The sequence below is a fragment of the Perissodus microlepis genome, chromosome 17, assembly GCF_051167445.1.
Source record: "Perissodus microlepis isolate ML-2025 ecotype Zambia chromosome 17, ASM5116744v1, whole genome shotgun sequence".
Classification (NCBI taxonomy): domain Eukaryota; kingdom Metazoa; phylum Chordata; class Actinopteri; order Cichliformes; family Cichlidae; genus Perissodus; species Perissodus microlepis.
The window spans coordinates 4,821,016-4,845,357 of NC_140477.1; the positions used below are offsets into that span (position 1 = coordinate 4,821,016).

Here is a 24,342-nt window from a genome sequence, read left to right on the forward strand (position 1 = left end):
AGGTTGTGACAGCAGTCTGTTTAGCATGTAAGGTCATGTAGAAGGTGATGACCTGTACGCTTGTAAGAGTAGGGTGATTGATGTCAGGTTGATCTCTGCTAATTATTCCTGATGTCCTGAGGCGAGACGGTCTGTTGAGTGAACCTGAGCACAGCACCCACTGTATGCACAGTGAGGGGGAAGCTATTTTAGACAGAACTGAGGGGGAAAGAGGGAAAAATGAGTCCCGTCTACTACAGAGTAGAACTTTTGCAGTTTCACATTCCATGTTACAAGTGAAACACTGAATTTTTTCCACAGTGAAAAAATATATTTAGCGAGTTATTAGAGTTTTTTTTTTTTGGTTAGTTTTTTTTGGGGAGCTGTACTTCAGATTCAACGCAAATCGCATCTCAATGAACCCAAAATGATCTGAGCTGAGCGGTCTAAAACGAAAATGTACTTATTTTTTTCCATTTGTTTTAGAGAAATGGAACAAGACTCAGACTGCTTCAATTAAAGCTTTAATGGGAATGATTAAAATTAGTCACCGTCAAAAGAACAGATTTATTTATTACATTTATTAGATATTTGGACCGACACTTAGCCTAAATGATTTTTAATTTGCTTGACAGGTGGCATTGCAGTTCAGTTCATGCTTGGAGGTATGACTAAAAAATTTTATCACAGCGCTTCTGAAAAGTTCTAGCATTTTTCATGGTGGCATTATTATTACTCTTATTACTGTTGTTATTATTGCTTGATTGACCTTTATGTAGACTTATGTTGGCTTAATATACTGTCCAGAGTGCATAGAATAAACATTTTATTGTTGTGATAAAAGCTAAACTGTTTCACCATCTTTACGGCTTTTATTCATTTGTCAGCGTGCATGGGGGCAGTCTGGACACTTAGTTTTGTAATTGTGATAACTTGAGAACAAGGTGACGTGGGATTTTGAAATTGTTGCCATGGGTGTATCTACTAAAAATCTCGGACCAGTACAAATTGCAGTGATCTCGACCTCAAGGTCAAGGTCAAAGGTCAGCTTTTCTGAAAATTCAGTTCAATTTTATTTATATAGCGCCAAATCACAACAACAGTCGCCTCAAGGCGCTTTATATTGTACAGTAGAGCGTACAATAACATGTACAGAGAAAAACCCAACAATCATATGACCCCCTATGAGGATTTTCAAATTCATACCATAGCTGCACCTAATAGAAGGCTGAGTAGTACTGGCAGCTACGGCTACAGCTGTTTGTGAAAGGTGCCTGTTAGCCCACAATAGCACGTTAGCTCCACCTTAGCTGCTTTGCTGTGGGTGCACGTAGAGGAGCCGGCTGAGCATCTCTGGCAGTGGCAAACTCTGAGAACTGATGACTCGCCGGAACAAGTCTCTTTGAGCCACGTGGGCCACAGGAACTTTAAGTTCTTCGTTCATTACCACGGCTCCACAGTTCATCAAACTTTTTGCTCACAGAGCTCTAATAGCTGTTGATTGGTGATTAGTAACAGTCCATGAAACATCCAGCTGTTTATGATGCGGGTAAACATCTTGACAAATGCACCGCTATATGGCACGTTGTGTTGTTGAACATTTGTGCATGTGTGATGTGTTTAGAGACTGTATTTAATATTGTAAAGTCTCTCTAAGTCACTCTCTAGGAGAGACTATAAGCCACAATTTTACAGACTTTATGCATATCTTTCTCTTTTAATACATTTTAAGACCAAGAGCTGGCATCTGACATCAAGCAGTTATTGCTGGATGGCAGAAATACTGCTGTTGCTATGGCAATGGTCTTTTCTCCTCTTTTTCTTTTTTGGCAGTTTATCCTTTCACTTCCACCTTTTCATCATTTCTTTTTCTTTCTTTGAGTCTTTTTTCTTTCTTATTTTTGTTTGCTCAATATTTGGTCAGTATATGTGGTCACTTAACACATGTACTCCCACACATGCCGGAGATCTGTGGGTCAGCAACGCTGTAAATAACTTACAGAAACACATACAACACACACAAACCGATATCTAACATTAAGAAAGAGGAACAAACCAAACCAAACGGCTGCTCAGTGCGCAGGAACACACTTGCTTCCATTACCTCGCTGCCTGTCGGTGTGTCTCTACCCTCTGTTGGGGGTGCTGCAGCTCTTTGTTACTCTTGCAGCATTTCAGCGCCCGACTACCATCAGCCTCATTGCAGCAGCGGTGGTTTGGAGACCTGCTACTTTCTGCCACGCTTTGCTCGCTACACACTTTGTAGTGCTACAATCTGCAATCCCGTTACACAGCAGTCACCATATGATAGGCTTACCATCAGGACCGTCTGCAAAGTTAATAGACGCTATCAAAGTGTGAATTGGCGATGTAATTCAATTCAGCTCGGTCTTAAAGCTTTGCCTAAAAGCACTGATCATGTGTGACGATTCCAGAGGTGTGTGTCACGAGCTCGGCAATTATAAAAAAAAAAAAGAGATGATGTAGCTTCAGACTGGCCATCCTGCAAAGAGAGGGGACTCCATGTTCATTCTGATGAGACGCCAATAAAATCTACTTAAAGGAGCAACATTTTCCTTTTATTTAAAAGCTGGGAGAGATATTGTGAGAAATACTGCATTTTTAAGACTGTGTTTTCTTATTTCCCCTTTTTGCTTTAAAATTGTATGCTGTGTCAGTCAGTGAACGAACATTCGTTTGTGCGCGCTGCCTCCTAGCATGTCCCCAGGCATAACACCTGACTTGATAAGGTTGATCCAACCACCAGCTGTCTCCTGTGTCAGTATCCTCACAGATTGTCTGGCTTAGTTTATTCATATGTTACACCATGTGGTCTTCCAGGTGAGTTTTTCATCCTCCCTTTCTTTCTTTTTAGGAGGCTTGACTGAACAGACCTCAGCTCTTACAGTTCTCTCCCAGCTGCTGAGAAATTTCTGCTTTATGTGCACGCCGGGCAGACATACACATCTGCAGCCATCAGCTTTACCCTTCAATTTAGTATCTAAATTAATCCGTTTACTAACTTACATTTAAATCGTGACAATTCTCCATTATAGCTCTGCCCACAGCCTAGTTGTGTAGTAATTTTATTCATGATTAATAACACAGCGTTCCTTAACAGGCTTTCTTTTACTTCCTTAAGGCTAAATTGAGATAAAAAAATATTCCCATTAAGTGTCAGGTTTAATTTCAAAAACCATATACAGTGAATAAAAACCAGCAAGTTATAAGGCAGATTGATAACCTTTTACTATTGCAGAAACTTTCAGTATATTTTTAATTAACTATTTATTCTGCAGTAAAGGAAAAACTGGATTTTTGGATTCAGAATCGATGCTTATTGTGTTTGACAGCCCCGGTGGTGGTGGCTGACATTAAACATGGACACAATCTTAAATAATGAGGTCAGAAAATGCAAGTAATCCCTGTGAGTCAAAAGCTCAGGCTGTTTCCCACTGTTTGTTCTGCTCTTGGCTCTATAAACTGTCATATATGCTTGATATGAATATCCTTAGAATGGTCAACTCATATAGGAAGTGACATATGCTGTGCAGACCTGTTTCAGATTGAGGATAAACTGAGCAGCCTGACCAAAGGTGAATTATTCTGAACTGTAAATCAGCCTGAGCTTCTCGAGAATTCGAGAATAAAAATGTGGAGCTGGACATAAGCATAATAGGTCCCCTTTTACAGGATCAGTTTCACATCAGACTTTTGCTCTAGGCCAAAAGAAAACAAAGCCTCCCTCTGCAGTGATCAGCGTGTGTTTCAGATTTTGTTTTGAAGCACTTTAATGAGGAGTATTCACTGTTAATCAGAATCAGAATCAGAATACTTTATTAATCCCTGGGGGAAATTATTTTTTGTTACAGTGCTCCATTATAAACCAACATTAAGACAAGACAGACAATACGCTAACTAAGAATAGTACAATATATACATATATATACATACATAAGTCACTCATAAATAAATAGCTGGAAAAGAAACATGTGTAGTTGTAGCAGTAACCAGTGTGTTAAGTGGATGCGTTGTACAGGGAGATGGCCACAGGCAGGAAAGATTTCCTGTGTCGTTCAGTGGTGCTTTTCGGTAATCTCAGTCTCTCACTGAACGAGCTCCTGTGACTGACCAGCATGTCATGGAGTGGGTGGGAGGTGTTATCCAACATTGTCTTTATCTTGGACAGCATCCGCCTCTCCGACACCACCTTGAGGAAGTCCAGCTCCATCCCCACAACATTACTGGCCTTACGGATTAGTTTATTAAGTCTGTTGGCATCTGCGACCCTCAGCCTGCTCCCCCAGCATGCAACAGCATAGAGGATCGCACTGGCCACAACAGACTCATAGAAAATCCTGAGCATTTTCTGGCAGATGTTGAAGGACCTCAGTCGCCTCAAAAAATAGAGACAACTCTGGCCCTTCCTGTAAAGTGCTGTGGTGTTTTTAGCCCAGTCCAGTTTATTGTCAATGTGTACTCCAAGGTATTTATAGTCCTCCACAATGTCAACACTGACCCCCTGGATTGAAACAGGGGTCAAGTGTTTCCTGGTCTTCCTGAAGTCCACGATCAGTTCCTTGGTCTTTGCCGAGGAACTGATCGTGGACTTCTATTGCAGTTTGGTAGTTTATATATAATCTAAAATATATAAATATTTGTGGACAGCAGCTCTTTCAGTCAACAGAAATGTTGCCTGCAACACTAACTTACCTGCAATTTAATATGACTGCAGAAAAGGTGTCACCAGGCCAGATATCTTTGAAAGTGTTTCACCCAAACCAGTTAAAGGCAAGCCAAACCTCGGGGAATTAACTATACAAATTCTCTGTGTTCATGCAAAAGAACACACTCACTCTCTCTCTCTCTCTCTCACTCTCACACTCACACTCACACACACACACACACACACACACACACACACACACACACACACACACACACACACACACACACACACACACACACACACTCACACACTGTCACACCTGTATGCTCATCTGTGTTCCGTGTCCTCTCCCAGCCATCTGGGCCATCCATCAGGTCTCCTGAGCAGGTATAATCCAGGGAGGGAGTATCTTTTTACAAGAGTCCCATTAGTTTACGAGCCGTCTGCTCCCTGGCGCTATCGCTTTGTCCTTTAGATGAGTTAGACCATTCAGGACTCTCTCACAGCATTCAAGGTTTATAGGAAGAGAGCTTAACTTTTTAATATACTCTGTGATAAAGGTGTCTGTCCTGATTGTATTGTTTTTCTGACCTCAGTGACTAAATATCTTCAGATGACTTTAATAATAAGCTCGAGAAGATATTGCATTCGCTGACTTTATCACTGAGGTATTTCCCAAAACGGGTACTTTGGGAAACACCGTTGTAAAATGTGCTTTATAAGCTTTACGTTTAATACTACACACATGAAGGAAAGATTTAAGAAATAAATTGTACTGGTACTTATTGCGTGTAAATCTCACCACTATAGGTCAGTAGATTTTAGATTCAGTCAACAGAGTTGTGTTTTCTTACACCTCCCAGTTCAAGTGTATATCCCTAGCTACAGTGGCCACTGTAGGATAAACAGTGGTTGCCAACGTTCATCTGTAGTGAGTGTGGGTGATCACCTCAACTGCCATGCATCATTTACTCTGTTTACTTTGGAAGAGGCTGTAAAACTTTTGTTAAATGAGTCGATACGGAATCGATTAGTCAGTGATGCTCACTTCTGTCCAATGACAACAATACTGAGGTGAGGTGTAAAGGATATCCTGAACTTTTCTGCTCTGCTGTTAGCTGTCATTAGCTGCTGTTAGCTGTCATTAGCTGCTGTTAGGCAATGTTAGTGAAACTTTCTAACACTGTTGCACTGGGACACTGCCGTCACTGCCATGTGATTTCTTTTTCTTTTTTAATAGGAAACTGGAGCCTGACATTAGCTGGCATAAAATTAGCTTATAACTGTTGTTGTTTTTTAGCTGGCTAGTTGTCAGCGATTTGCACGTCTAATCTGCTGACAATAAGTAATTGTGACAGTATCAAGAAAAAAAAAACACGTTTTCACATTTTCGTGTGTCAGTAGCACGACGCTAGTTCAGGAAGTGGTGAGTAAGAGGTGAGGGGGAAGAGGATGACGTTTTATCCAGATGCCAGTGGCGTGGTGTCTTTTCTTAATGTTTTCACTTCATTCGTGAACGGGACTCTTTCTCAGATGATAAAACATCATATTTTGAATGTGAAGATGCAGCGTATGAGTGGAAATTTGCCTCTACTACACACGAACACCTACGGATTCTCTCCTCTGCCTTTGGTGTGGTACATATGTGGCTTGTCTCTAGTCACATAGATAATTAAGCAGAATGGTGATGATGTCCATCTTGGCCAGTGTATTCAAAATGGTGGTGCAACAATGTGGCTTCAGCAGATTGAAGCCCGCTCCTGCATAATTCTTAATGGATTAAGTCTACGTTTATGAGAGCACATCAGTTAGTTGGAAGAACTAATTATATATTAATCACTTTATATTTATGAGTACAACATTATTTTTGCTTATTTAATAACTTCAGAAATGACATACTGTGCCTTTAAGATGGAGCTGATGCTCAAAGTTTCATCAAATTGGTGTTTGTAGGTTGACTTTATCTTAAGCTGATGTATGTGGAAAGCTAAGTGTTCGCAGGATTGAGTTTGGATTTGCTGAAGAAGCTTCTGGAAGCTTCTGTTGCAGAACACAACTCTTTGGCCAGGTGTGTTTAGGTGTGTGTGTGTGTGTGTGTGTGGCATTCACGTGCGTGAATATGTGTGTTGTGTCTTGCCCCAGTGGTCGCGCTCCGATTGAATGATGCCTGAATAGTGCATGGCTCCGGCCTGCCAACCGTCTTCCCTCCTGCTCCCATCAGCTCCCTGCTCATCCAACACTGACTGACAGCACTTCTTCCCTCTCCCGCTGTCTTCTATTCTTCTTCCTGGCCTTCACAGAACTGTGCACACAGGCAGGTAGACTGACTGACAGGCAGGTAGACAGGCAGACATGGAAGGGGTGCAGGTACACACTCTGACATGCACATTTACAATCACACATGTGTGCACACTTCCTCATAGGAGCTCCATTTGATTTTTTTTCATTACTTGGTTGTTTATAGTGAGACCTCCCTTGCTGAGAAGAGCTTCTGAGCTCTGTTGTTTCACTCTTTCAGTCCTTTGTCATGCTTGGATGATTGTATTGGTGGCACTTGACTATATACTTTGTGCACACTCAAGATCCCAATAGGTGATAACCCAACAAATAACCCGCTCTTTGTGGAAAATGCAACAAAAATTCCGCTTTGAGATTATTTTTGTTTTGAACGAAGCAAGACTCGGAAGCCCAGAAACATACATGAAGCTGACACATCCAGGATTTCTTGCAGCATCTAAATGAGCAAATGGAGGTAACATATGCTGTTAAATCATTTGGATGCACAACCTGTAACATGTGGCAATGCTGGTGGAAAAAACTAGCAACATGCAGCTAGCTTACCTAGAAAGGCAACATTTTTGATCTCTGTTGTCATCTATGAAAAACTTGCAATTATGTAGCAGTTTCACTTAAAAACTTAATTTAAAACAATACAAATCATCCAAGAAAATTGCCGTCCAACCGCCTAGCCCTGAACAAAACCCGTGTTTAGGTTGTCAGTCCAGACAAAAACGAGGGACCAGAGCATCTTCTCACATGTGCTGTTTCTTACATTAGGCTTTCTGAACACAATAAAGTGTGTTCCTCAGGATTTGTTTTCTTATTTAACATCTTGGATTTAACATCTTGGATTACGCAGCCATTTTCATTAGAAGCTGAAATCCTTTTTAAAGTGAGGTAAATTATGTTTAATTAGCATTCAAAGCTAATTAAAGGGTTCAGTGAGCATTACTAGTGTGCTTACATCCAAAAATTCATCTAATATTGAAAATCTCACCTTGTTTGTTAATGAATGCTGCTCGTCTCCTAATTGTTTAAGGTCTAACAAGCTACAAAAAAAAGAAGAGAAACTTATCTGTTGAGCAAGGCTGAACAGGTCCTGCAAATTAAGAGACAAACTGGAAGGGCACACTTGCAGAGCACGCTCTTTACCAATGCACTGCACTCTCTCACAGTTTTTAAGAAACTGATCTGGATCAGCATCATAATCTAATGGGTTCTTTCTATGCCTGTGCTCTGCCTGTATGCCAAGTTTCATTAAATTGGTAGTGTTTTGCACAGTCCTGCTGATAAACAGAGACAAGCAGCACCTCTGAAGGGGCTCTACTCGGCCTTTTGCCTTACTGGAGGAAATGTATCATTTGTTAAAGCCCTTTGTGGTTTATGAGCTCATGTTCCTATTTGCAGGCTGATATGGTTTGTCTGCGCCTTCTAAAATTGCTGTAAATCAGTGTTAAAAAATAAATCACATTGATGTGGTTGGGCATTGTTCAAAAAAAGAGCATGGTTTTAGTTAAAATAAAACAAAGACTGGGTGATATGTTGTTAAATCTGTTAAAATTATATAGTCAGAAACAGATAGTACTGTTTGCTTTTTGAGCTAAAGTATCTCAATCTGTGGACTATCTGTATATCCTTTTTGGAATTAGTATGTGACATAATTAAAAGATGTTGAGGTACCAGTAGTAAACATAACCAGATTCAGACCTTTTCAGAGTTCAGAAACCCAGAGGAAGGAGAAACACAATGAAACACGCAGCCTCGACACTGTTTGAAGAACAAACCAGAACTGGGTTTCAAGTTTACAGCTGTATGAGAGTCAGATTATAAATTGTTATAACCAACAAATGACCAAAAACACTCAAACAGATCGTTTGCATAATTCCAAAAAGAAGAAATACAAGTTGTCAGTGACATTGTTCTCCACATTCAAGCCAGCTTGTTGCTCTGAGAGCAGGTGGATATGTGTGAACCCCGCCCACAGCTGTATGTCAGAGTACAGACTGTTCTCACACACTTCATGGATATAAGGTTCAGTTTCATGTGCATAGGGGCTGTCAGCTCTTCATCTAGAAGGTCTTCAGAAACTTCAGGAAACTATAACTAAAAGTAAAGTACACTGGATTTATGGAGAAAACAATGTTGCTTCACCTGCCTCAGCTGATGCAGCCAGTGGACTCAAACAGGAAGGTCATAAGGTCACAAAATAAATGTTAGATTTAAAAATACTGAATTTTTTTCTAATAGAATTATTTATTTTTCTCATCTTTACCTGGTAGTTAATTCTTCAGTTTACTGTTTTTAGAATCGCTGTGGCCAGTGGCTTTGTCACTTGTTCAACAACACTTGTTCATGAGGAAAATACTCGAGGCTGTGTTCTAATGCAGGTTTCTTAATAATTTAGAAGTAGGATTAACTTGTCTTTACAGTGCTGCAAACCCTGGAATTTATTGAGAAAGGCCTCTGTCTTTAACAATGTCTGAACTAGCTAAATGTTAAGGAAGTGATCCTGTGACCCACATGTATGTGCCAGAGAGAATCTGGGTCAGAGAGGTGACAAAGACACATTCTCTCCTGCTTTAATAAGCACAGTTGAGGTGGCCTTTATCAAGGCAGCCAGCCCCGTCTGCTCAGTGAAGCTGCTGTCTGCGACGGTACATGAGTGAATGCACTGGAAAACTCCGCCTTGCGCTCATTTGACGTGACCTTTATGTCCCCTTGATACTGCTCTCAGAGTTTGGTTGTGTAACACTTTGGGTTATCTTGGCTGGTTAAATAAGTTTTAATGAAATATAAACACGATAAAACATATTGCGCCCTTTGAATGTTTCAAGAGTCACTGAGCATTTGCTCCCTCCGAGCATCCCCCCATCAGAGGAGCTGTTGTGGGTGTTCAACATAAGGTACATGGTGTTCTAATCACCCCCTGTGGTCCCGGCTTAACTCCAGCCAAGACAAAGTGAACTCCTGTAAGTTCATGCATAATGGAATACAGTAGCCACAGAGAAGAGACTCGCAGCACTTGCCCTTGAGTTGTTACAGGTGTTTTTTTTTTTTTGTTTTTTTTTTAATGGTGGTAAGAAATAAGGCTTCCTCCAAGGTTGGGTCTGTCCCTCCAGAATAATCCGTTGAGATCTGTGTCCAACATGAAAAACACCCACGATACTGATCATGTTAAGTCCAAAGAACCGTATAACATAATGAGATGCTTTATTGGTCTCCACAGGGTCCTCTCTTTCACTTCTCTATATGTGCTTTGAAATAACTGCCTGTGGGGTGAATTGACTTTAAATAGAGGTTTTGCTTTAATTTTGTCTGTCTCCAGAGACCTCTTTAAAAGAAATGTCCTTATAGTTTTTTTTCCTCTTCTAGATATTATGATGTATAGCGAGGAGTGACAAATTTGTCAGCTAAAAGTGTCTTGTTTGCATTGCTAACTTTGTTCAGTGAAAGTGACGCCGACAGCTAGTCCCTCGTCACCTCCGGGACAGTTGCAGAAACTTCTCCGCCCTTCATTTTGACAAGTGCCCGCTGAGCAAAAACAACAGATTAATTTTCGAAATGTCACGAAATGCCTTTAATTTATTCCAGTGGAGTTTGGGTTCGGCTGTCTCATTCATAATGCACAAGAGATGCCCTAGAGAGTTATATGTTTTTTGAGAGATGAGCTAGCCTCGCACTAATGAAACGACATCTGCAATTTAGCCTGTATGTCAGCTATGCTCATTTTGCCCTCTCTATCTCTGCCCACTGTGGGAAATTGAGTTTTATTCCTTAGCAATGAGTTCTTGGGAATTGCAGTATGGTTGTGTAGTATTCATTTAGGAAATGGAAAATTTTATTATTTTTTTAAATCAGTATTTAAAGACTCTTGTGGAAGAATAGTGCATCACCTTGGAGTAGATTTTACAGATGGATTATAGATTTATATATTTCCCATGCAGTTCTCAGCTCAAGGAAGCCTTTTAAGCCAGGAGTAGTTAGAATGTGTGATACTGGAAGGGTTGGTCCATTGTATTTTCATGTACAGAACCACTGTGGTGCATAGTCCTCCTTACAGTCAAGCTGTGGGTCTAGAACCATCAGTGCTCACGTTGGGGTAACTAATTTGGATTCTGTAGTCGTCCGGCTCTCTGCTGGGGAATGTTTGGAAGACGGTGAATTGCAGGAATAGAGGTCGTTTTCTCTATAGGATGTAGGGCACCTTTCCTTGTTCTGCTAGCTGCATGGTGTAAGTAAATATTTGCACCTTGCCCTTCGGACGCACCGCTGCGTATCTACATACACAAGCAATGCAGTCCTTCTCCCACAAGCTGTTCCTGCAGAATATTTGACCACAAAGGACAGAGGCGTTTTGAAAATCACTGCAAAATCAGGATGTAAAGACCATTAGCCAACTTCTGCCCCATGCTCCTTCACTCCCCTCCTCTGTGCAGCCTATGGAGAGATTAATGCCAGGTAGGTGAGCTATAACATAGTTTAATTAAGCCCGAATCACCAAGATTCATGGACCTATTTCTTTGTCTGACAGTGCAAATGAAGGTTCAAAGGGTGCAAGGCAAGAGGAGAGACACCTTTTGACAGGCTGTTAGTAGCATAATGAATGTGGAGGTACACATAAGATAACTATTTCACCCTTAAGGACCGTTGCAGATGATTTCTGCATAACCTCAGTGCAGGTATTCTACTCTACATGTCTGAAAGGTAGATGTCGTGGCAAGCAGCCTCGTGCTAGATTCAGATATATGATCAGCCACCAGTGGTAAAGATGTAAAAGTTCATCCTATAATGGGGAGGCGTTAAAATAATATAAGAATAATATGCTCCGGTCCCTCTGACGTGCAGTCGTGGTAATCAATATGCGGAGTACTTCTCCAGCCTGCAAAACAGGATGTTCCCCGAGGACAAGCACAGGAGCGGGGCGATTCGAGCGCAAACAGAGCGGCCGCTGTGCAGATCGATCTCAGCTTCTGTGGCATCAGGATAGCGTTATGCGTTGGAAGTAACATGAAGTATCACATTATGAGTTATTCCCCAAACAGAATGCGAACTGTGGAGGAAAAAAATACTTTTGAATAGGACAGAAGATTGTTTCTTGGCACAGTGTCAGGCACAAGATGAATGGCTTGGAAACATAAATGCCTCAAATTGATGTTTTCACTAAAGATATAGATATTTTTTTCATTTCCATCCGTTCTTTTTACTTGTGAAAACCCATAATTTTTGGGGTTGTATCTCCAAATATTTGTGTCATGCTGCTTTTTTAAAGATTCCAGCAGTTGCATTGTATTTTTTTCTCTCTTTTCTAAATGCATTTATTTATCTTTTGTAATGTCTGGTCCAGTTTGTGTTATGATTACATAAACTCCCCCCAAAAAGTTTTAAGATGAGTTGAAAGGCACATGAAACACGAATGCAATAAAACCCACACAAACAAAACCATAAATACAAAGTAATATGTCTATCTAATGTAAAATATTAAACATTTGGCACCGGGGTGCAGGGAATCATTTTGTTTTTAACACTTCCTGCTATTCTTTTTAGATTTGTTGTTTGCGTTTTTCAGAATGTAGTTCTGCAACCAGTCCTGCAGCTGAAATTACATATTAATGTACTCTTTAGTTCTCTGAAATAATATACAGGATTCTTATGTATCAAATAGTTAGCAGAGAGCACACAATCCAGGCTAAGGAGACTACATTGTCATTAATAATCCACAATGCAGTTTAAACGGTAAACATGTCAACGTGATGTCCCCCTCTCTGCCTTTAATCAGGACAGTAGTTTTGCAGAATCAACCTTGTGTTTTGTTCACTATGACCTGAAACTAGCAGTTGACTCATAATATCATCAGTAAAGTGTTTGCTGGGATCACAGCACAACAGAACTGATGACACAACTCACTGATTTTTAACCAGAGGTGGTGTTTCTTTAGAAAGAATGAATGCATTAACTTGACTTTTCAAAGGATGCTATACTGTGTTAGAAGCTAAGTAGTGTGCCTGAACAGGTACATATTACTGCTATTCATGCAGAAGTATGTTGGATGATAGTACACATGGAATATGGGATTTTGAATGCAACAGCACTGATATCCACGTTTTTTAAAAATCTGGTGAGTAAATAATATTTCTGTTGCAGTTGGGTTTGATTGGACAACTTTGGTGCTGCTGTGATTTAAATGTCCACACCATACAATTGTAGCAATAAAGGAAAAGCAGCCTCCCAAGTGTCGTCTTCAACTTGTTGTAGTATTGTGGAGCGAAAAGGGAAGGAATCCATTCTTTTGCTTTGCGTTTTTTATGGTCTGTGTGATGTCTGAAGGAGTTTTTTTTTAAACTGCGACCTGCTGCTGCACACGCTGCCTTGGGGTAATCGACACCTTCCCACATCACGGTGCTCTGACTGTCTCTGAACCAGCAGACCCATGCTGTGCACTAGATCACTGTATTGAATTTCTATATAATTAAAGTCACTGGGGGTAAGGTAAGAGAGAAATTTTAAGTGGAAGATGCACAGGAACTAAAGAGAATAAATAGCTGCTCCCATCAGCTGAACAAGCTCTAATGCGTTTCACTCAATTTAGCCAATGGACTTAGCCCATTGCTGTTTAGCTGATTGCTATTTCCTATTCTGCTATCTGTCACTGGCTCTGCGTTGCATTTGCCTTGAAGAACAGGCAAGGCAGAGTCATTTGGCAGCGCTAATCAATACTGTTCACTCTGTGCAAAGACCTTATCAATTTCCAGCCGGTTCCATGAATAGGAGCAGAGGAGGAACTTGGCTTATTTATTAGGTACATTTGTTTTTTGTTTTTTTGTTTTTTTTTTCTCACAGAAAAAAGTATGTTAAGGTGGTGGCATTTCCTTTGCTCAAAAATCAATCCTCTCTCTTTCTTTCACTCGGAGAATGCAGGTAAAACAGTGGCAGTGCAATTACAAGTGAAGAGATTTCCATTCCTTTTTTATGTTTCCCTCAGTTTGGTGAATGCTAATGGGGGCTTGTAGATTTGCAGGGCACGGGCAGAGCGAGGCCCATCTGTGAATAATGGATGAGTTAATGTTAGCAAGAACTCATCCTGGAACCCACTCCTCAGAAGAAATACATATAATTTTTTACCTTTGGTTTCCTGGACTGCGTGATTCTAATTGGCAGGGTCATCCAGTCATCTCACGTACCTCTCATGTAGAGCTTCATATCAATGAAGACCAATGCAGTATACCACAGTACGGATTTCTAGCACGTCCAACTGTGTTGCGTCATGTATATTTACTAATATTTCTTTTAGTCAATATCAGTGTTTCCTTCAAGCTCAAAGGTTTCTTTTTACTTTAGAGGTTTGAAAAGGATTAGGCTTGGTTTAAATGCTATTTATTTTCTGTCAGAAGTTTAACATTGTAGAGCTATATTTTAAATGAATAACATTTTTATATATATTAAAGTAAAATCTTAAATCTGACTAGGCAAAAGGTTCAAGAGCTACAGAAGAACACAGGTGAACTGGAAAACTAAATTCTTTGGTCAGTTCCAAAGAAACGAAGTAGCTGTAATAACTACCTCTATACTGTTTTTATTTCTTTTTTGTATAGAAACAAACCATTTCCAGTTGTTAAGAAATGTCCCCATAAATAGAAAAAAAAAAAGGAACACTGAAATGATTTCGTATATATCCTCAGTACAAATTCAAAAAATCCAATTCACTTTTATTTATATAGCGCCGTATCACCACAATTGTTGCCTTAAGGTGCTTAAGGTAAAAACCCTGCGATAATACAAAGGAAAAAACCTTTCAAATAAAATGAAGGAGAACTTAAACAAAACTGACACTCGGTTGCGGTCTGCTTATGCTCCAGGAGGAACAAAGGGGACATGAAGTGCAGTCTCAATGAAATGGGCAGTGAGGCTCATATGGATCAGATGTGTGACTTGTTCATGAGCAGCAATCCGAACACAGAAGTTCATCCCTCTGTTTACGCTCGGGATGTTTACGACCTTGGAGTTGGTAACGAGGCTCAGCTACTTTAATCAGCTGCTTAAATCGGACATTTTCAACTGTGGTTACCGGCGTTGTGTATTGTAATGGTGTTAGCTGCCTTTGTAGAAACATGCTTTTGCAACAGTGTGTGCTCTGCTCTGCTTGTTTGGCGGAGGTTAAATAGCCAGATTATCTCCACGCTCCCGATTTCCTTAACAACGTCCTCGTGTTTTGAGTCTGGGGTTGTGCTGTTGGGGTGTCACATGTTCGATATCACTGTTGCTTGAGTTTTCGTTAACATGTTCTCTTGTCATTTTGTCTTCGCTCACACTCCTAACATGCTGGTTTGTAGCTTCTCAAACATTAGCGCTGCTGCTGCTCGGACTCGACTCCAACCACAATTTTTTCCGCGCTGCACTTGTCATTGGCCTTTTGTATTGTGTCTCATAACACGGATTGAATGAGTTCTGTCAACTTTATATTGACCATGTATCATATTATAGAAACATTTTTGGTTGATAATCCTTTTTATTATCAACCAAAAATGTTCTTTTTTATTATTTTTATTATTTTATTGCCCAGCTCTGGATGAGTTGGAAGTCCGCATCATCTTGAATTTCCTCCTTAAGAGGAACCTGTTTTATGAGACGTTATGCCTTTGCTAAATGAATTGGGATGAAGCTATGATTTTGTGTTTTCAGTAGACACTGGGTCATGAAAACTGCGTAAAATCACTAGTTAAAATTTTTAAAAAAGCAAACCCTAACAAAGCAAAACAAACAAGTAAATAAAGTTTGCCTTAAAATAAGGTTTCAAAAGCCTCCTTCCAACAGTGATTCTTGTACCGTGCGTGTGCCATCACTTGAACCTTTCATTAGCCCAGAAAAACAGGGAGATCTACCTAATCTTTGATGTGGTGTTGTATACATAAGCCTGTTACTACACAGCTGAAATAGTAGCATCACAATTAACCAACATGTTTGCTGGTTTAGTTGGTGATTAGCTCTTCGGGGCAGGGAACTTTCATATTTGCCAGATTTATTTATTTATTTTTAGACTGTCTTTCGTCTGATTATGATTCCTCTGCTAAGACCAACCTTTGGCCTTTTACTGCTTTTACTGCTTTAACATTAAATCATCAGGACCCTTTCAAATGATGCCATAGTTAGTTTTAGTTTACAGTCTAGTAACCAGTAAAATCACCTCACTGTTTGTTGTGAGCATCCTTTGCTTCCTGCATTTCTCCACAGTTTTTAAAGGAATTGGAGAACTCTTGGAGGATTCTGTGGACTTAGCCTGTCTCAGTCGTTTCTGTTTCTCGCTGGTATTTCTGGCTCAATAACGTTGAGATCAGGACTCTGTCAGCCTCTCACCATCTGCTGCAGGAATTCTTCCTGCTGCTGAAGACGGTTCTTTGTGACTCTCTCTTTGGGCTTGTCTTTGTGCTGCAAAACGAATCTGAGACCATCCAGACACCTTCTTTATGGTGCACAGATTCCAAAATATAAACTGTGTTAAAGCTTTTCACTGTATTGCATTGTTGTGAGGAAATTGAATATTTTACAAAGAATTCTACTGAAATATTAGATGAACGTTTTTGACATGATAATTACATCAGAGGACAAAAGGATGCCCAATATGGGTCAGAATTAGGTGACAAATGACACGTTTTCTAATGTACTGGGTGGAGGACCTTATGGCACGAGTAGGATTAAGTTTGTGCCTCGAACACAAAAGTGGCGCTCCAAACGATAGCTTTAGTTCTGTTTATGAACATGACCTCTTTTTGGTTCAGGGAAATTCAAAGTGACACTTTGCCCGCCAGAAGACAGTGGTTTCTAAATACCACACGACAAAGTGCTTTTTCTCGAGTCATAGCTGATTCCCACACTCACACATCCTCTCACACTGTGACTGTGGTTGTGTCACAGAGGGAAAAAGAAGGTCTGGCCCGGCTAACACTTAGCACTAAGCCTTATTTTCTGTGAAATTTTTGTCAGTTCAGTTAAACTATACAAGATAGAGCCATGATGCTTCACAGGCATGTAGCTGAGATCAAAATAAAGGCCATGTTCAAAGATATGTTTAGTCTTACCATTCACGTACAGATGATCGAGTATGAGTTGGAACCAGTGCTGGTTGTAACACATTAAACGTAAGCACTGAGTACTTTTTTCCTGTAGTGAATAATCAAAGGCGTTTAATTTACAATACCAGTAATCACTTATTTACTTACTTTTTTCAAATGACCAATCTGTCAGAGTGACAGTATTACCACAGTTCCTTCCTTGAGACATTATACAATGTGTGTCTCTGACTTCTTGGCTTGCAGCTGTATACTAGTGGAATACACACCCATCCAGGGCCAGAGCTGTGTCTTTGTGCATGTTAATGCCAGCTAACTTATGCTGTTTTATTATTTGTGGCAAGAGTGATAGAAAATGTGTGGCTAAGGAGCTCTGCTTTACATTTTGAAGAAACGCCTGCAAGCTAAGCACACTGATGGTGAGGCCCACTGAGGAAGAGAACCACAAAATTGCTTTTAGCATCGCTAAAGCTTGTCGCTGGTAATTTGATGGAGGAGATGCTACCAGTGTCAGCTCACTGTGTAATTAAGTGATTTTTATTTAGCACCTTTTCTACTCTACTTGAGTACTCAAAGTGCTTTATATCATTCACACAAGCCCCTTTTCATACTTCTGAGTGTTTTCTATGTAGTCTAAGAAGGTTTGATAGAAAAGCGTCTGGACTTCTTTAAGTTGCTTGAAGATGTTTCACTTCTCATCCGAGAAGCTTCTTCAGTTCTAAGGTGAAATGGTGCAGTCCCCCAGATTTAAGCGCCCTATGGGAGTGTCCCCCAAGAGGGACAATGGACCCCCTAATGATCCTCTACCTAATCACATGAGCCAAGGTGTGAAATGGTAAATGGCCTGTATTTGTATAGCGCTTTATACAAATAACCAAACATTTCAGCTACAAACAAAGGCAATAGCAGCTTTTCCTGTTTTTGGGTGTGCAGTGAAGGCATCGTGTTCCCAGTAATTTCGTTCCCAGCTGTTGACAGCCTTTTTCTTTTTCTTTGTAGACCATCACAGAAGGTGGTTCTTCTGAGAATTGGACTCTGTAGCAGGAGTTGGTTACCTTTGTTAGGTAACTGTAGTTCTTTCCAATTTAAAAAAAAAAAAAAAAAAAAAAAAAAAAAAAAAAAAAAAATGTACACAATCAGATCTCTGGAAAATGTCCTCACCATTCCTGGAAGATCCCTCAGACCTCCACATGCAGATAACAAAGAGTCTATTTAATTTTTGGGGTCCCTATGGACCCCAAAGCGCTTTACACATTCAGTTATCCACTGAATGTGTATCCACCCATACACACACACACATTCACACACTGGTGATGGCAAGCTACATTGTAGCCACAGCCGCCCTGGGGCGCACTGACAGAGGCGAGGCTGCCGAACACTGGCGCCACTGGGCCCTCTGACCACCACCAGTAGGCAACAGGTGAAGTGTCTTGCCCAAGGACACAATGACCGAGGCTGTCGGAGCCACGGCTTGAACCGGCAACCTTCCGATTACAAGACGAACTGCCAACTCTTGAGCCACGATCGCCCAAAACGGGTGTAGATCCCAATCAGCCAAGGTTTCGGCTGAACTCATTGTGAAACCTAGCCCCACCCTATCATGTGATTTCCTGAGGTCAGAAGGCCCAGGATGTGAGTGGGCTTTAACGCCTCTGGGCTTTCTATCTAGCATTCACACGCCGATGAACTCAGTGGGAGCAACTTGGGGTTCAGTATCAGTATCTAGTAGATTGGAGCAGCCAGAAATCGAACCACCAACCCTCTGATTAGTTGATGATCGGCTCTGCCCCCTGAAGCAGTAAATATAAACTTCCATTGGAAGCTAAATGCAAAGCGGTGTTTATTTTTGGTAATGAAAAAATACCCTGACAAGTTAGCCTTCCCATTAGGTAACATTGTCTCATAACATAACAAGTTGCAGTGGTTGGATTGTCAACATGTTGACAAGCCTGATGACAGGTTGGGTCAAATAACAAGAAGAGATTAGCTTTTCTATTAACTGCTCATTGTATGAGGTTAATTATTTAATAAAATCCATCAGTGACTTCAGTTTGGAATGCACTGTTAATATGTTTTAATGCCTAAACCTTAGACATTAAGTAGTATACATGCCAGGATGGTGTATATCATATTTCAGAGAATGGTGTGTAAAAAGAGCCTCTTGTGTGTTTGTTTTCCAGATGAGCTGCGGAAACTCAGCTGGTCCGGAATCCCTCGACAGGTCCGACCGATAGCATGGAAACTTCTCTCAGTAAGTTATTTATTTATTTTTTGGCTATACACACAAGTGGTCTACGTTTATTACATTAAATATTAAATATTATATTTAGATCCCAAGAATGCTTTAAAACACAAATTTCTGTAAAACATAAAAACACATTTACACAAATACTACAAACGCACTCAGACATGCGTAACCTCATAACCAAGCAGAGGAGGAAAAAGATTAATCAAATATGAGCCAGTGTGCACACACAGATCAACGCATTACAGATGATCACACACACACACACGCACACGCTCAAAGTTCCTGTCATGTTCTTTCTCCCTAACCCCTCCCTTTTTTTGATTTATGAAGACTGGTAGCGGTCCTGCTTTTTTTTTTCTCCAAGCTTCAATAGGGAAAATTAATTGCAAGGCACAAATAATTTATTCATGAGACGCACGGTGTGTTTACTCATTAAGCCATTGTTGTGGTGAACAGCTTCTAGTCTGCAGAGAGAAGACTGGCTTTTTGAACACCATGACTTTCCCATTAATTACCGCACAATAGTTAATGTGCCGCAGAAAAGATGTCATTAAAGGTGTGTGTGTGCGCACGCGTGCGTGTATATGTGTGTGTGTGCCTGTTTGTGAGTGGTTTTTTTTGGGTAGTGGGAGGTTACCAACTGGGTGCTTTAACCATTAATGGCCGCTTTGTTTGGTACTCAACTGAAGTAAAGGCTCATAACACTGTATGAAGTTGCACAGCAATGACTGTAATGCAGGCAGTCAGACAGAAGAGAGGAGGGGGGCATCTCAGGACTTTTAGTGTACTAAGGTACCGCAGATAAGAGTTAATTTATTGATTTAGCATCTTTCTGTGTCTCCATGCACAGTGTAAACATGCATGCATACAATCTGCATATGTGTATAAATATATATATATATATATATGTAAAGTGAAGACTGCAGCAAAGTTTGGGCGTGCAAAGAACAACTGCCCTGTGGTGTGTTTAAACAATGATTGCACCACCTCTGCTTCCCTGGGGAGAAAAAGATAGAGCTAGCAGAGGTGGGGATTGTGTGGATGGCAAGGAAATATATTATAAAAAAAACAGAACATGAAGGATTCAAAACTGAAAAGGTTGAAGAGTTGGAGAAATTAAATGGAAAAGAGAAACTGTTGCTGGATGCTGTAGAAATGATCCCTCCTCCACAAGTTCTCCTGCCCCTGTTACACAGCACTCAGTGCCTTATGGTTTGACAGCTGTAACAGAAAAATCTAATTACATTTTTTTCAAATTGGCACCAAATTGCTACATCAGGTTCTTCCTGCTAAAATATATATGACTGTGTTTGGATTGCTGTGACACTGAAGAAAAGCAGGTTCTCTCACTTAGTCACAGTCAGTATCTTTTCTCATGGGCTGTATATAAAAGATGGTTATTGGTAAAGTAAGATTACTCATACATCTCTGGACTTGGCATTGATTTTTGTAACATCGTGGTTTTTGTTTTGAAGGGTGAAGAAAGGATAAAGTGTTAAGTCATCAGCAATATGAACCATAAAGTTTAATGCATTACATTTTGCTTTGGCCAAGGTTTTTACATTGGATGTCTTTAATGATGCAATACTCCCAGAGATTGTGTCTCCAGCTGGTCTCCAACAGTTGATCCTTTATAAGTTAGGCAAAATGTGTTGACTGCTAGTCCTCATGTTGTCAAACATGAGGTCCAAGGACAAAGACTTCAATCTGGTCCACAGGATACTGTGAAAGATGTGAAAGAAGGCATTCATTTTATCACGGTATATTAATAGGTTTTGCAACTTTTCCTGCTAATGTAGACCTCCCCCATGGCCGTTTATTCTACACCAAAATAATTATGTGTTATAAACAATTAAATAACAGAAAAAGTTTCTTTTTATTCCACAGTTGACTTTGTTTTTTACTGTGGTTCCTCAAAAAAAGGGCATTTTCTGTGAATTAACAGAAACTTTCTGTTTTTATAATTACAGGAACATCTGGACAATGGGCTAACAGGATTTTGTTTTTCTGTAATTTTACATATTTATTTCTTACAATTTAAGCTCAGATGCTGAAAGATTTCTTTCATTTACCACAGCACCATTTCTTTGTCATGTGGAAAAACCGATGCAATGTTAAAATCACATTTCTTTTATTTACATTATCATATAAGCACAAGGGATTAAGTGTGTAGGTAAAGTTCTTTCCACTGGCAGAAAGGAGAGCTTCACTTGTCCAGCCCACTTAAAATCAAAGTGAGATGTATGTGGACACACATACACATACGTAGTGCTAATTAGTGCTGTTTTATTTGTTTGGTAATTCCATCAAACTGCTCCAAAATGCACCAGCTCCAGAAACACGACAGAGAGGTCCAAAGCAGAGGCTCAAAACGAACAGAAGCCAGGCCAAGCAGCCTGCTGCCAGTTACAGCCTCCAGTGTTGCAACACTTGTCAAAGTGAGCGCACCCCTAACTTTATCTTTGGCTTCTTCTTTTGGCTCCTCCCTTTAGGGGTTTCCATAGCAGATCATCTGCTGTCACACCAACCCTCTCCTTCATTTCATCCATGAATCTTCTCTGAGGTTTTTCCTCTTTTCCTTCTGTCTGGCAGCTCCATCTTCAACATCCTTTGTCCAGTAGACCCCTCCACTGCACATGTATAAAACAATCTCCCCCTTGCCTCTCTTAGTGTGTCGCCAAACTACGTAACCTGAGCTGTCTCTCTGATCTACTCATTTTTTTTTAGTCCTTTCCATTCTGCTCACCGCCAATGAAAATCATCAGCTCAGCCTCCATTTTTGTCTGTGTCACTGTGTCCAAACCCTATAACCGTGGCAGGTATTACTACCATGTTTTCACTTTTGCTGCTATCCTTCAGTCACAAATCACCCCAGATAACCTGTTTCCTTCAAAATTATTCTCGCTAAATCCAAATTTGTGACTTATTCAAAAAATAAGTACCGAATAGTCTTTATAAATGGAGAAATTAACTACAGTGGCCAGAACTGCTTTATTTAACAGCACATAAACGTGAGTTTTGTGGCTGTTGTGCATTTTGCCATGCTAGTCTATGGTATCAGTCTGCCTCAAATGGTCATTGAAGAAACTGCACTTATTGTTTTTAGCATCATTTTCAGCACCATAGGTTGTAGCTTGTTATATCTCAGCAAACTTACTCATATTCATTTGCAATAGTTCTAACAAACAATCAGATTGACAATTACCTAGCAGTGGAAGAATTTGTAATAAAAAACAATCGCACACCAGGAAGGGGGAAAAAAAAGTTTAGTTTCCTTTAATCTTCACATGCTTATTATTTCTTAAGTTTTTCCATTTGTTGCCCAAATAGATGTCGGTATGAGCAAAGGATGTTGACATTATACTCAAAGCAAAACACTCCCACCCCCCCAAACTGTTTACACATATGAAAGGATCTCTACTTCACCTCTCAAGGTCTTGTAGAAAACCAGATCTTGTAGCCTCTTGAGGGGTGAACTGTCCCAGGGTTAAATCTAAGGTTTGGATGAAAGTAAAAAAAGTGTGCAAAGTGTCAGAAGCACTAATATCGTCTGAGGTGTCATAACACTTGACTGCTTTTTCTGTCCTGCCTGTGGTATGATCCAATGAAGAAATAGATAGGAGGGATCAGCCTCAAAAAATCTATTCTCTGTCTGGTACACACACACACACACACACACACACACACACACACACACACACACACACACACACACACACACACACACACACACACAGCGAGACTCACAGCCCACGCTGTATTCCATAAACTTGGCTGAGGCACCTAATAAAACTTCACTCCAGTGGCGTCCCTTGTGCCCTTCTCCTGCTCACCAGCGTGCACTAACTTATTTGATTTTTTTTTCCTCTTCCCCTCCAGCAGGCATGCTTGAGCTGCACTCTTCTTTACTTGACAAAAGCGAGAAACAAGTTTTCCCACTGCAGTCAGAGCTCGCTAATGCTCCCCCAACGGGCTGCATTTACCACCACATCACAGAAATCGTCCATAACTGTCTTCCCTGTTATTAACCGCAGTGGAAATGAAGAATCAGGCAAACAAAATCTTGAAACCAGGCTACAAAAGAGAGGGCCAATTTCTAGCCTCACTGGATAGCTCCCTCTACCTCCCTTCGCTATTTGCAAGAGGCTCCACAGGTTGCCCGTGGCATCCAGTTAAACTTCCTATTATTTCAGAAATAATACTGTCTTATTTCATTTGTTTAAAGAGCATTTGGTGTCCGAGCCTGAAGGAGAAAGAAATTAAATGGCTTTCCTGCTTTGTGAAAGAATGTCAGCCTGTGGCAATATGTACATTTGTTAATGGAGTGTGGCTGTTAAATGTGAAGTGGCGGGAGAGGAGAAAACTAACTGGCTGTGGAAATATTGATAAGGCTAAAGGGTTATATGAGATATATCAAGGCAGTGGGAGAGGGGACAGATTTAGAGGTTATGTTAAACTTTACTACACTACATGTAATTATAGTGCCTAAAAGAAGGAGAAAGCAGTGCTTTTCTTCATTTGGGGCTAACTTACGATCAACCTTACGGGCACTTCAGCTCGCTAGAACATTTTGTTCCATTCTGCCTCATTCAAAGGTGAGAGCCATGCTAATATTAACTAACAAGACATGAGCGAGTTGCTTTTAGTTAATAGATTCATGACCAGGACATGAAAAATGTTGAGTTGTATATGTCTAATATTTGAGGTGAAATATGCATTTTGCATGTTCTCTGCTCCAAATCTTTAAAGATGTGCTCTCATTAGTCATGAATAAAACGCAATGCTATTTGCTAATCTGCCGTGTTGTGTCTTTTCCAGTTATGGATTGCACCATTCGATCACAATATTAAAACTACTGAGGTGTGAAGTCAACATCACGAGGGCTGTGCAATATTTCATATCCCGATAAAAGACATTTATCATCCCGACAATGATATATATCACAAAAATGTTGCATTTTCTGTAAATTCTGTGAATCTCGGGCATCTCGACTTGCATGAAGTGTTTTCAGCTGGTCGTCATGTACCTGGTGTCAGGTGTTCTGACTGATGGACGAAGCTGACGGCTCTTTTTGGCCTCTCATTCGTAAACACTCTGCATACTAT

General features: G+C 40.4%; 1 protein-coding gene across 3 annotated transcripts in view; it reads left to right on the forward strand.

The window, feature by feature from the left end:
* tbc1d22a (TBC1 domain family, member 22a) overlaps window positions 1–24,342 on the forward strand; it is a 165,920-nt gene that overhangs the window by 18,840 nt on the left and 122,738 nt on the right. For all 3 annotated transcript variants that reach the window (XM_084910466.1, XM_084910465.1, XM_084910464.1), the window contains exon 6: window positions 19,170–19,240. In XM_084910466.1, the coding sequence (XP_084766592.1) occupies window positions 19,170–19,240 (71 nt within the window). The remainder of the gene's footprint in view (window positions 1–19,169; window positions 19,241–24,342) is intronic.